This window comes from Ambystoma mexicanum, chromosome 4q, assembly GCF_040938575.1.
Source record: "Ambystoma mexicanum isolate Mex_15411 chromosome 4q, UKY_AmexF1_1, whole genome shotgun sequence".
Taxonomy (NCBI): domain Eukaryota; kingdom Metazoa; phylum Chordata; class Amphibia; order Caudata; family Ambystomatidae; genus Ambystoma; species Ambystoma mexicanum.
The window spans coordinates 1,045,413,455-1,045,428,210 of record NC_090928.1 but is presented as its reverse complement, the minus strand read 5'-3'; the positions used below and the strand labels follow the sequence as shown (position 1 = coordinate 1,045,428,210).

General features: G+C 41.3%; 1 protein-coding gene across 4 annotated transcripts in view; it reads right to left on the bottom strand.

Annotated features, from left to right (window-relative positions):
* MARK1 (microtubule affinity regulating kinase 1) overlaps window positions 1–14,756 on the bottom strand; it is a 947,566-nt gene that overhangs the window by 591,382 nt on the left and 341,428 nt on the right. For all 4 annotated transcript variants that reach the window (XM_069608596.1, XM_069608592.1, XM_069608593.1 and 1 more), the window contains exon 3: window positions 7,656–7,709. In XM_069608596.1, coding sequence (XP_069464697.1) covers window positions 7,656–7,709 — 54 coding nt within the window. The remainder of the gene's footprint in view (window positions 1–7,655; window positions 7,710–14,756) is intronic.

Sequence of the window (14,756 nt, the reverse complement as noted above, 5' to 3'; positions counted from 1 at the left end):
TCCATCCTACACACACTCCTCATTGATTATAAAGAAGTGTGCTAGAGTCAGATTACCCATTGTTGGTTAACATTATATTTATAAGGGCGATATCGATTATTAATTTATTATAAAAGCGTGGTATCTATATTTTGTTTTATTTCTCAAATAAACCTTTTAAACTTGCAAAACAGAACTACTTCTTGGCTCAGTGGGGTCAGGGGGATTCTAAGAGAGGGGTGTTATATAGGGGTAGTCATCCAGTACTCATGAACTGGAAATAAAGATATATCAATAAGGGTTTCCATTCAGTATCCCAGACTAGGCATTGACTTAGCTGTAGTGTTGGATGGAATCCTCTTACAGTATCTTACGCCCAGTGGTCATTGTACACATGCCATCCTCAGACCCCGTGTCTCTGGGCAGGATCCCCTGAAATAGGCCGCCCCCCTGCAATCCACGTCATTCATTCACTTACACACCCTCTTTTCTAATTCTTTATAAACCACTTGATATTTATCATGAGAACATCTTTGAGCACTGCAAGTCAACTCATGAACGTGCTACCTGAGAACCTCGGTGACCACTGCGAGTCAGCTTGTCGTTGTGCTACCTGTGAACATCTCCCTGTTCTCCTGCCACTAACTAACCTGTTTGCTGAATCTGTTTGTTGGTCAAGGTAAGGGCTTGTCTCCTAATCATATCTCCTTGATCTCTACATTTCTATCCATTTCGAACAAACGTACCCAGTAGTGTTATGTTCATTCGTCTCATTGCCAATGACTTCAGTATAATTTGTTATGTTATCGATATATCAATTGTCATCAGTGTAAAATGGCATCGAATTGCATTCTTAGCGGACAGTGTCTATAATATAAGCATGTTTCCTTTTGATGCACGATAGTACATTCAAGGGACGAGTAACATGTTCTGATTTTCGTCACATCAAAGAATTTTTTATGAAAGTTATATAAAACACTGGATTTGCTGTTCTGACCAAAATATAACTTGCATAGAAGAATGTATGGTATAATTCCTTCTTTCTTATCTTTTTATGCAAAATAATTTTCAAATAATGTTTTTTTTGCAGAATTTACAACAATGCCTGCATTTGCCGATTTTCGGTTGCCCTTCTAAGACCCATGAGAAATCTGAAGGCACTACAATGCATGTATTCCCAAAGACTGTAGATCGAATAAGAGAATAGGTCAGATATTGCGGATATGCGCCGGCAGAGCTTGAAAGTAGAGTCAAACAAGTCTTGGAGAACAAGAGGGGTGATCGATTCCGCATCTGCAGCCTGCACTTTTCACCGAATATGTACGACCCATCCATGTACACAATGAAGAATCAACTCAGAACTACTTGAAAATTGCTCCCAAATGCAATTCCGACTCAATTCGTTCACATGCCGCCTCAGGTAAGTCACGGTTCCCGATTTAGCTGTAGCCCTTGGGGTAGTGAACATGCAACTAAATGGACGGATTGGTGTTTTAGCTGTAAATGTCCTTTATAATACTTTTCATAGTCATAAGATTGTATTGCTTTTTAAATAAAGACCATTTTGCTAAACTTCAGTCCTTTGTTTTAGAAGCCCCATAGAAAATTGATTTATGGGCACAGATAACTATGCTATAGTGTCCTTTGAAATAAGCATAATGTTTTCGTAATCTGTCTCCTTACATGCCAATTTTTAAAATCAGCATTTCTAAATCAAATAATATTTTCCCTTTACAACTCCATGACTATGCACTGAATATGAAGGAGCAAGGTTCAGCATCCATGTCTTGCCTGGAGTCAACAATCACTTTGAGCGCGTATCAGGTAGTCTTACTTAGCTATTCAGTTCCGGAATTGTTTTATGCATGGAATTAGAGATAATCTGATTATATTTACGTATCGTCTCATTCGTTTACACAATGTTTCATTTGTGGTTTGATACTGATATGTACCAATGTCTGCGTCAGAATGTGTGTGTTCAATTTCAATTGTTTCATCCATACTAATGAAAGTACTGTGTTTCATGGAGATGCTGAAGCTTCGACAACAATTACATAATCCCTTGTAGTTGATCAAGAGCCAGATGTATGCGTACTGACATCTCCATCAAATGAGATAATCTCATCATATTTACATATCGTGTTGTTCGTTTAGACAAGGTTTAATTTGTGTTTTTTTATAGATATGTACCATTGTCTGTAACATTGTGTGTGTTAAATTTCAAATGTTTTCATCCATACTAATACAAGTACTGTGTTACAGGTAGATGAAGCTTTGACTACAATTACATCATCCCTTGTAGTTGATCCAGAGCCAGAGGTATGCGTACTGACAAGTCCCTTGAATGAAAGAAAGTTGGTCCTAGATCTGATACTATTAGATAGTGACAATATTAGAAACAAGCAGTTTTTGAAAATTGCTTGAGTGCAACATTTCGAAGAGTATGCTTCGGACAGTAAACTTTGATCGAGTAAACTAGCCATCAATCAGGTGAAATCCCAAATGTATATTTGGACTAATTGACGTACACCATGTACGAGGTTGTCTGTGTAAGCCATGTGTGCGAAGGAATAATATGATTTCTAATACAATAACTTAACAAATGACTTATTTTAAATGGATACTCCTTTCTAGGGATGTATACAAGATCCAGATATAGAAGAGGAAGCACGTGGATCCGAGTTGGTAGACCAGCTTGCTGTTGCTGACGTTACAGTAAAGAAGGCTTCAATGAAAAGCAAGAAAGATGAGGTAGTTTATAAACAATTTCAATTTTTAACCAGTGTTTTGTGCTGGGGCCTTCATAATATGCTAATATGGATTTACATTGAGCATCTTTTTCCAACCTGTCTTCCAGTTGCCCGATGGTGTACGGACTATGCAGACACAGACAGCGACACAAATGAGAGATGCTGCTTGCCAAACTGTTTTCACCATGGTGCAACTATTAATTGAGGTGTGGTGTGTTCAGACTCTAGATGAATTTACCCAATGACCAGAAAATTAATATAAATGTGACCAGTGAAGCCAGCAAAGTGTTTTTGGACCATTGCTACAATGTGACTGCTCCACCAGACGAAGATGAAACTGAATGTATTGAAGAAGCTTTTGAATTAGTCGCAGACCACTTGACAATCCACACCCACCAAAAAAGGGCCACCCAAAAACCAGTCGACATTGATGTTTTCTCCGATTCAGGTTCAAGTAACAGACGCTGAAATGACAGACTGAAGCATCGATACAACTGACCGAGCAACTAGACAAAGATCTAGACTACAGTATGTCCAGTTTGGCTGATATATCAACCACAGTTCAGTCAGAAACAACATTAATGCAGGATGACAGTCTAATAAAGGAGACCAAATACATAGTATTCGACAGCAGCAAGATGGAGATTATAAAGATGCTGAAATGTGTGCATTCAGTGAGAGGGGAAGTATGTGGGAAGCCATTGGTGAATGTGACTCGTCTATCACAAGGCAGTAAACTAAAAATGCATTCCACCTGTGAAATGTTCCATGAAAAATGTTCATGGTCCGCTCAACCGATGCTGGGGAAACTGCCAGCTGGCAATCTACTGTGTGCAGCAGCTTTACTTTTCAGTGGCTCTAGTTTCATTAAGTTGTCCAGTTTCTGTCAATTTGTGATACTGCATTTCATTTCTAAAACGTCAATATATATTCCCTGCCATTAGTGAAGTTTGGAAAATTGAACAATTGTCGATTCAAAGTACATTCTCAGAGAAAACGGTTCAGGCTAGCTGGCGATGGACACTGTGACAGCCCCGGATTTTCAGCAAAGTACTGCACATACCACTTTCAGGACATGGAAAGTAAAAAAATTGTGAGTTTGGTGGCCGTGCAGGTGTCCGGATGTAAATCCTCAGTGGCCATGGAGAAACTTGGTTTCATAAAAACACTGGAAGATCTACAATTGAGGGGAATGCAAATCGACCTCATAGCCACGGACAGACACGTTTCAATAGCCAAGACAATGAGAGAGCAGTTTCCAAAAATCCCCCTTCAATTTGATGTATGGCACGTTGCCAAATCCATCAATGAAAAAATCTCAGCTGCAGGGAACAAAAAGGTTCTGAAATTATTTCACAGTGGTCCCAGTCTTCAAGCAACCATCTTTGGTGGAGCTCCAAAACATGTGATGGGTCTGTGGAAATTCTACTAGAAAAATGGCGGTCACTAATGGACCACTGTTCTAACGTTCACTCTTGGACATAAACCAACATTTCCACCAATGTGAACATGGCCCTTTGTCACTGGAGCAGGAACGGAAGAAGAAGTGGTCGATTCCATCTTCACCTCCACACAAAGCCATTGAGAAGATTGTGTTTGATAAAACTATCAAGAGATCTGAAAGGACTCACATAATTCTGTCACACGGGAGATTTGGAGGTGTTCCACAATATGTGCCTAAAGTACAGGCCAAAGAGATTGCGTTTCAGCATAGAAGGGATGAAATATAGGACATTACTAGCGGTATTGGCGCATAATGAGAATGAAGGCCGTGAATAATTGAAGACTGTGGGAAACTTTGGGATGCTTCGCTACACTATGGCTTTTACGAAAAGAAGCAAAGAATGGGTGGTCAAGCCAGTATATGAGGAAATGGAATTCAATTTTGTGAAAGATCTTATTGATATTTTGGAGCTGCATAATCACGGAATTGCGTGCAATTATGTTCCGAGTACACATACATTGCCACAAAACATTGCCAACATGCCATGTCGACCTGAAGCAGAGCTTGTGGAACAGTTCAAATCCAGGTACAAATGATTAACATCTGTTATTTTGATCAAAAATGTTTTTGTGAAGTGTCCAAATAAAGCATCCAATTTGTCTTTTAAAATGTATCCTCTTTGTCAATTTTTTTTCAACTAGTACCAGTTTTACGATTGCCATACAACGTAACGCTGTACTTTCACAGTTCACAGTTTCGTCGAGCTACTGTAGGACCTTTACTGATCGTGGGCGTGCCAGATGGATAACAGTGTGAAAGAAACTTTTGAGTTCGGCAGTTGCCTTACCATACAGTTGCCCCAATAGCGGACTAACTGCTCGTCCCACAAAAGGGATGAGATCTAGGCTACATAAGCTACTCGGCACGCAAGAAATACTGACGGTGACCAAAACAGTGCATCAAAGTGCATGGTTGGTGGGAAAAAGAAGCACTCTGACCAATATATTCATGGGGGCATGTGTTTGGGGTCATTTCTAATGTAAGGAAGGGTTGGGTCGGTTGAGCCCCCGGCCAACATACATTATACGTGAAAGTGGCATCCTGATCTTGCACTCGCGGTGACCGTCTCCTTTCCCAATCTACTGCCATGGGGAAGGAGGCTGTGACATAAACAGAGCTGGGGCTATTGCTAGTCACATTTTGACTCCATTTTGTGTACCCTAGACTCCAATTTTGGAGTAAGGCGCATTCTGTCATTGCCAAGTTTCCCCTACCCCTCAGCAGCGCCACGAACAGTGAGCAATGACAGCCCCCACATTTTTCCTCATGTGCTTCACAATTCCAGTTCTCATGGATGCGGTGAGACAAGATGTTGTGTATCTTCATTCTGAGTGAAGGTCACCAGCTTTGAATTTTTGCATGTGAGCTGGGGAAGCCCACGCATCGCACACACAGTATAAGGTTCAATTGTTTTTTGACCTTGAGAGAAAGGGACCATTCCGAAAGGAATTGAATTAAAGGAGGTGTGTAATAACGTAAGATACATTAAGGTTCTCCATTCCAAAACTGGAGTAAGGAACATGCAAGTTCAGTTAATGAAAAATCGTTGATCTGAACGGAGTCTGCGTTACGCCAAGAGAATGGAAATGTCGAATATAATGAAAGTTTGAATTTCAACGTTTTTATACCCACACGAGTCAACTTCTCATTAGCTAACCATTTTTGCTGGGTTACATTGTACTTGTTTGTTCTGTGTGGCATATTGCAATGACATTCAAGTACAAACTTTGTGAATACTGGTCTTTCTACTGGGCACATGGGCAGTCCAGCATCTAGATGCATCTAGACCACCACGCGGTTCCCCCAGGCTCAACGCTAATATTTCATTAAAATGACCTCTTTGTGCTCCTCGAAATGTAGAGTCAGCGTCCGCATCCCGTTTAGAGCTGAACATACTCCATAGCACTATCCTCGGAAGCAAATTGTGGAGTACTTTCCACGTTGTTTTCTCTCTGTTCACATTATTTCACGTCTGTGTTAATCATTAGTTTTAACTCGATGATGAATTAATAAATAAAATGATAAATTGTAATAAAGATCGGCTACTGAGACACATTTCTATTATGTTTCCCAAACAGGTACATCCTGCCATTCTGCGATTGTCATCTATTCCAGATACCAACTGATGGCTTTTTCAACTGGCAGGTGCAGATACAAGTCAATAACTGGATATATTGGACTCTTTTTTGGGACGATCGCCAAGGGCCGATATGCCCTTACGCGGTAACAGCGGCCAAAGCGCTTCTTTTACCCAAAACAAACACCTTGTGTACCCAAAAGGAACATCGCATGACTCAAGATAAACATTTGCGGATCGAGAGCAAAGAAAAAACTTCCAATTTGATTGAATATGGCAATAGCCGCATGTTCTCGGAGCGTTTATTGTGAAATAAAAGTACTTTACAAATTGTACAGGCTTGCTGTTTCCTTTTAAAGTACAGTTTTATATTCTGAATTGTGACGCGCTGTGTTGTGAGATGATCTCTGTGTTTCCGGGTTCTGTGTGACGTCACGTAGGTGATGACTGGGCGCGTTTGGCTACGCTGCCCAGTAACATCACAGAGAAAGGCAGATAATATCATTAGGTTTGGTGATGTCAGGCTCAGGGGCGGGGGACATGATTTAGTGCCGGAAGGGCAGTCCTGCTTGGGCGATGCGGCAACGGACAGGAGTTTCACAAAATGGCCGCGCCCAGCTGCCTGATTTTGCATGTGTACAAAAGAGGAAAACTACAGTAAGGTGCATAGGAAATATTTGTACGATCGATCAACGTATGCTTAAAAACTCATGTTCGAACCCTCGGGACAATATTTCTGAGCGCACTATTCCTTTAAGAAACTTGTAATGCACAGATCAGAAGGAAGAGAAGAGACAGATTGTAGGGGCTTAAAGAAGAACCTAGGACACTTTCAACAACTTGGCTTTTAGACCTAATAAGAGCAGAGAATTTAAACAGTAAAACCTGCAGCCCTGCTCAAGCTGGGTACAGAGAATAGATAAGAACAAAACCCTCCAGCATGTTGGAAGCCAGGTGAGGAAGACCCAACATCAATTGAAATGCTGTGAAGACAATGGTGCATCCCCCCACCACCGTTTGGTGGTATCATAAGGGGTAGTAGTCTCTTGAAACGTGGCCATGCTCTTAATCCTCCACATTGTCCAGTAACAGCAGGATATGGGATAAAAGGGGGTCCATTAAATGATATCACGCTATCTTTCCTCTACTAATAGAGAGCCACTATGTTGGGCATTCATTCCCAATCATAAGGAAAACCCTTTACGCTTCCTCAGAGCACTAGCAGAAACGAGAACTCTTGTTATTTCAGTTGAACATAACACATCAGAGAAGCAAGACATTTTGAATTGGCTTTAGACTCGACCCCAGTCACATTAACCACGTTAGGGAAAATGAAAACACCTACCTTTTGTAGACTGGTTGGATTTAGCTGCGTTTTGTCAATTATTTTCACTGCAACCTGAAAGAATATATAGGGTTATTTTCCAAATGGTGTTAAAGGCAAGTGGCTTCAAATACAATGGTGCATTTTCATCTGCATAAAATCAACGCATTCTTTTCAGGTGACTGTTAAGGTGCAAAATGCATCAGAATCAATCTATATGAACTAAGATTCTAATCAACGAACGGATTTGCTTTTGTAAGTAGGCACAAGTTTGCTCCAAGATTTATAAGCACATCAACATTTTTGAAAATGTATTAAAAAAATTAAGAATGAATTCACTGGTCACTTGAAAAGCAAAAAGTGCGGTACAGTTCGAGAAATTCGCCTGTTAGTAGGAATATGTCTCCATTTCGTAGGAAAATCTGCACCAATTTTCAACTGACAATTGATGAGCACGAGTCATCTTGAAAGGTTCACCAAATACTTAAAAGTGCATGTTACAAAGAACGAGTTAAAGTACTTTTTTCCTACAGAAACCACAATGTAGAAAAGACGTTAGCAGCACTGTATCGAATGCATGTAGACACACACACACACACACACACACACACACACACACACACGTTTAATTGCGACTGAACTAAAAAAAAGAAAAAAAAATAACAGTTTTTACAGCCTCAGACCCGCAGAGCCATAAATTGGGGAAGAATCCACCTAGACGCAGAAGTAACTATGCACAAACATATTAAAGCCCTCGCCATCTCAGCAGCCTACACCACTAAGCTCATCAACCTCAGCAAGACATTGTTATCCACAGACAACTGCCTCACCCTTGCCAAAGCCATCACAGGGAGCAAATTGCATTATTGCAACGCCATTCCTGCAGGCACATCATCCAAAAACCTTTTTTTTTAAACTGGAGCTAATTCAAAACAATGCTCTCTGGGCTATCTGGGGCCTTAAACACTCGAACCACATCTTTCATGTCAGAAAGGAGGCCCACTGGTTGCCAGATAAAGCGTGCATCCAGTTTAAGATCCTCTGGCTAACACACACACACACACGTGGCCACAATACCACACCCACCTTTCTCAACAATCGCATCTTCGTAACACCTAAACTACAAAGCCTGTGCTCCTCAACCAACATGACTCTTGCCGTCCCCAGATTCACCAGGAAAAGGGCAGGGGGAAACAGCTTCACAGTCATCGCCCACCACTCTATGGAACACACTCCCCTCCGACATCCAAGAACCACCATCCTACTTAATTTTCGGAAAAAATCTAAAAACCTGGCTAGCGACAGATATGTCTAACCTCACTTTTCAAGTGACCCCCTTTTACAGACCATATACTATTATCCCGCTTTGCACTTTGTTACTTCTCTCTTACTCTGGTCTGTACTGTGCTTTGTTTTCCCCTACTCACCAAGTTGTACCAGCACAGTGATACTTACGCGTTTGGTCGCCGTCAATAAATGAAACAAATAAATAAGGGTCATTATCCCAAGCGATAATGACCCTTCACAAAGTTCAAAGACACGCAGAGAGCAATAAGATGGGGAAGAGTCATTATCCCAATAATGGACTCTCCCGAGGTCCATACACAAGCAGAGAGCCATAAGATGGGGAAGAGTCGTTACCCCAAGCGATAACGACCCCTCACAAAATCTGTATGGCCATTACCACATAGTGGTAGTTGCAATCCATATTTTGGAGGTGAAGTAAAATCGTTACTTTAAAAGTGCGTAAAGTCAATAGACAAACTGGGTTCATAAATTAAATATGGTTTTATTTTGTCGTGTTTCAACAACACGATTGCCTTCATCAGTTAAGTATTGTAATTGCAAGCGTGATTAAACAGGAGTGAATTAAACATGAGCATGCATTAGCTGTGATGTAAAAGTAAATATTTAATCTATGTGAAAGATAACGTATATTCCCATGTTTTAGCTTTCTCTCTGGTGAGTTAAATAGGATGTTAACATGAAAAAAGTCCTTCCACAGAGTAAGTGCCTTGTTGATAGAAATCTTACCTGGAAATTGCATTGTGTCTGCTTTTGGAGTCAGAATGTTCAGCAAGTAGTCAATAACAGTAGGTATTGACTGCACTCCGATTGGTTGAGGGGAAGTCATTAATGATCTCCATGTGCTAATATTTTCATCATGATTCTTTACATCACACAGGTTTATAGGCACAATGTTTTTAGGTATTTTACAATCTGAGCTAAAGACCCTACTGTACCCATACCCTCAAGTTTTTACGCAAAGGCTCTAGCGGTTGTGCTAATGTCCTTCTATGCAATAATTCTTAGGAGCGTTCTTTTTCTTGGGCATGCTCAGTTACTAGACCTTAGTTATCATTCCCCACTGCTATTTGTGTATGTGGCTGAGGAAATAAACTGCACATTGAGAAATTGTTTTACTGAATGTTATCGCTTATAGTGCGAGCTAAGCTCGATCACTGTGGAGTGCTTTACATCAGGAGGGAGCCAGCATTGAGCTTGACATTTGATACAGTAGGGCATACTGTTGGTGGAGTGATGGTGGAATTTGCATTCGTCTGTGAGATGTGTTTTGCAGAGATTCCACATCTAGATTCAACGTCATTATTTGGGAAAAGCAGCTTTAGAATCCAGCTTTTGCTAAAATCCCAAGCTTCCCTCTGGACAATAATTGACACCACAAAGTCAAACCATATTTTAAAATATTTAGTTATCACTTTGTATTTTTAAAATATCAGTAGTTAAAATGTATCTTTTCAGTGTATAAAAATGGAGACAAAAGGGGGTGCTTTTTCGAAACAGGCAAATACACTTTTCTTGCCTTCATTCTATGCAGTTTTCCGGGACGCACGATCGTGTCTTTTCTCCTAAAGAGTCTAGAGACGCTTTCTACCCCCTTCCTGAAAGACGGAGTGCAACGTGACCTTCCTTCCTTTCCCCGCTTACTGAAGCTTTGCGCCGTTTCCTCCAATGCTACCATAACCTTCACTTCAACCTTCACGTTTTGAAACGTTGAGAACCCAGACCATCTCTAATTCGCAATTTCCCCTTGTGCTAAACTTACTTGCAAACAAAAAAAGTTTCGAAAGTTTAAGTTTTATACACGACAAACCTGAAACTGGGACTACATAACAGAACATTTATTTCAAGGTGTAGTAAGAGTTGCAAAGGATCTGCAAGTATCACTCACTTCTTCATAATATATTGAGAATGCTTGTGTTAGGGGTGTAAAGGATCGGTAACGGCCCACTGGCCCGAGTCTAAAGCAGGCCCCAAGAGAAGGAGAGAAGTGCAGGCCTAGTCCAAGGTGTTTACAAGACTTGTCTGCTCCCTCTCCGAAAGCAGGTATTATATGATACATTACTCACTGTAATCATATTTCTGATGCTTGTATCCGCTTAGATTCACATGCTATGCTTAGGCCGACATCTAGTCGGCCTAAGCATAGCAGCAGAGTAAGCTGCAGAGTATTACAGTTGTTTTTTAAACTCAAAAAGGGACGTCAACAGGGTGTGCCAGTAATACTATCCCTAGTGTGATGTCTACTGTACCCATGGTGCTTCATGCATCGAGGTCCTTCAGATTGTTTTGTTTCTGACATAGCGTGAGTGCAGGTGTAGTAAAGCAGATTATGTATCCGAAAAAAGCCAAGAAAACATCTATGCACCTTCTAATTGTTAATGGATTTCAATCAGGCACACACCCAAGTCTCGCCCAGCATGTAGTGCGCAAATAAAACCCTAATTTATTTTTGTCTATAAATTCAATATTCTGAATTATATACCACTCAATGGGGTGACAGAACACTGAATAATATCTTTGAGGCACTGCGAATCGGGTAATGAACACAATGAAGGCATCACAGAAAACAACACTTTTGGGTTGGATTGGAACAAATAGCAGTGTGATTAGAGGTTCCCCCTGCAAAACCCCTCAACCCACCCCTCAGCAATTTAAATAGATGTGAGGAGAGAGCAGGTACTCAGGAATAATACAGACCAAACAGAATATCACTCCCACCTCCCCCCACTTAAACAAAAGAGAAAAACGGATTTGACTTTTCAACTGGCTGAGCAAAAACACTAAATGTGGTAAACAAAATGCTTAAATTATTATACATTTCGATGGGAGCCGCTTTGAACAGATGCAAGCAATCACAAGCAATGATTTAATCAAAAGAAAACATTTGCAATCTCAAAAGCAAAGTCTGAAAAAATTTAAATACAATTCATACGTGTAAAACATTTGCAAAAATTTAAATTTGCTGCAAACTTTTACTATGAGATTTTAAAACGGGTCAACCGCACTGTTGTGGATGTAGCCCAGGATGTTAGGTATCAGTGGGAATTGAAATTTCGTTTCTATCATGAAAACTGGGGGAAGTTATGGAGGTTTTAGTGAGAGGTATTTTTTGGAAATAAAGAGTGAAGGACTTCAGTTTAAAACCAGAAAATATGACTTATGCTTTTACTCAAGACTAGAGCATTCAGACTAGACAACCAGGTTGGGACGAAGTAAGCTCTGAGAGTGATTCATGACTTCAGTAACAGATCCCCAGCACCTTCCCTGGCGGAACCAGTCCAAACACTCGAAGTGGGATTTCTGGATGAGAGTTACACAAATAAAAATGACTATGAAAATGACGCTTTAGCAAATAGACTGAATAAGATAGCACTAAGATTTTGACACTGTTACTGGTTATGAAAGTAAGGATAGTTCAGAGATTTAGGGTGGAACAAGATAATGCAAGGTATACAATAGTTCTCTAGCGTCCTATTAATACTCACAATCCGCTGGGATTTAAGATTTTAGGCCCGTCAAGATTCTGCTCAATGGATTGAGTCCATCAAGGAAGGACAGCACATCATGCGTGGGACAGGATCAGTTAGGACGATCGCCGGAACTGCACAGGATCTGCTCTTCTAGTTTCTGGATATTTCAGATCAGTGGGATTGCAAGTTCATCAGGCAAGCATTATGGTAGCAAGCCAGATAGTTTCAGGATGCTTCCCCACACCACAGCGCTCCACTGGGTTGTAAGGATTAGTTGAGGATTAATTGAGGATTGAGGCCTAGCTGAAAATGGTTCAGCACCACAGCGCTCCACTGGGTTGTAAGGATTAGTTGAGGATTAATTGAGGATTGAGGCCTAGCTGAAAATGGTTCAGCTACTGCATGGCCTGTTCATTGGCATCTGGATCTGGAAGGATGTTGAAGCTGGATGTTGAATGCTGGAACAAAGTGCTTCGCTGGAATCAGGAGACAGAGTGATTTTATGTGTTGTCAGATGTCTCTTTTTATCCTTTCAAATGTTAAATTTTAATGGTATTTGTACCGCGCACCGTCACCAACGGAATTAGTCCCCAGGCGGATCTGTAAATGATAAAGGTGGGATGAGTTAGTAAGGTGAAGAGGGAGTAGGATAGTGAAAGGAGTGGTGTTCTGTTGGCAGCTTCAACTCAGTATACACCGGGTGCTGAGCTTTGGCGCGGGTATCGGATCGGAGTCAGTCCGCGTGTGCTGTTGTTCCGGCGTATGTGTTGTTGCAGTGTTGTGAAGTGCGTGCGGCTTGTTGTGCGAGAGATGGTTGTGTGAGTTTGTTGAGTGAGATAAGTATGCAGAGTTTGAGCTTATATTGGTTAGTGGGTTACCTGACCTTTGCCATGCTAACATTCAGAGTTCTGTCTGAGTGTGGTACTTGTTGGCCTTCACATTACCATCTAGACGCGGCGCAGGCCAGGGTTTAGGACTCCATCTAGGTGTGGTCATGCCTACATTCACACTTTATCGATATACGGCGCAGGCTAGAGTTTAGAGATCCGTCCAGGTGAGGGCATGCTGTTCACATCTCCATCCGAACGCCACGCAGGCTGATGTTCACAACTCTAAGTGTGGCACATGCTAGCATTCACGTTTTTCTAGGCGTGGCATGTTATCCTTCAGTCAATCCTATCCAGATGTGACACAGGCCAACGTCCATCTAGGTGCGTCTGCCGGTCTGGATATGTTTGTCTGGTATGTACGAGGGGGGAGAGTCACTTGAGGGCTTTCGGCTGGGTCTAGGTATACGGTCAGTCTCTGTAGCCTACTTTTGTGGATATTTTCCACAATATCTTATGCTCTTTCGAGAGTTTTGTTATTTTGTTTGAGTGTTTGTCCAATTTGAGAGTGGCCGAGGTTGGAGTTATTTTCATCATTGTTTTAATGTCTGGGCATTCTAGAGCGTCTCCGTTGTGGTTACGCTTTGAAGAGCCATGATTTGAGGAGTTTCCTGGTGGTTTGTTGTATTCCGTATATTCTTAGGTAGGTCATTCCAGGTTTTGGGTGCCTGGTGAGAGAAAGACGATCCTTCGGTTTTTTTTCTGTTGTACGGTTTCGGTTCCAGGCGTATGTCGGCGCTTGATCTTAGTGTTCTTGTCTGTTGATGTAGGTGTAGCTTGTCGCTTAGGAATTCTGCGCCTTGCTTGTGTATTGCTCTGTGCGTGATGCAGATGGCCTTTAACTTTATTTGTTGTTTCAGTGGTAGCCAGTGTAGTATTTCTAGCGCGGGTGTAATGTGTTTTCTTCTGGGTAGCTTGAGGAGGAGTCTGGCTGCTGCATTTTGTATGCGTTGCAGTTTTTTTAGAAGTCGTTCGGGCATGCTCAGGTATAGGCTAATGGCATAGTCTACTCTGGACATGATCAGAGCGATGATGGTAAGTGTTTTGTTGGCGAATGACAGGAACAGTAGGATCCTTTTTGCTGCTTGCAGGAGGAAGAAACATTTCTTGATTGCCGAGATTACTTGTGGCTCCAGACTGAAATTGTTATCCATCAGGACCCCTAGGTTTTTTACAGTTGACGATGGTTCTGGTGTGGTGCCGAGCTCTCTTGGCCAGGGGATGTAGTTGATGTCTCCTCCCTTTTTTGAAACAATCATTATCTCTGTTTTGCCTGGGTTGATTTTGAGATGGTTGAGGTTCATCCAGTTGAATACGTCACAAAGGCAATTCTCTAGTGTGGTGTTTCCTTCTCGGGTGTCTTGTATGTTGAAGATTATTTGAGTATCGTCGGCGTAGTTGTAGCATGTGAGGCTGTGTTTTTTGATGAGTTTCATTAATAGGTACATGTAGATGTTGAA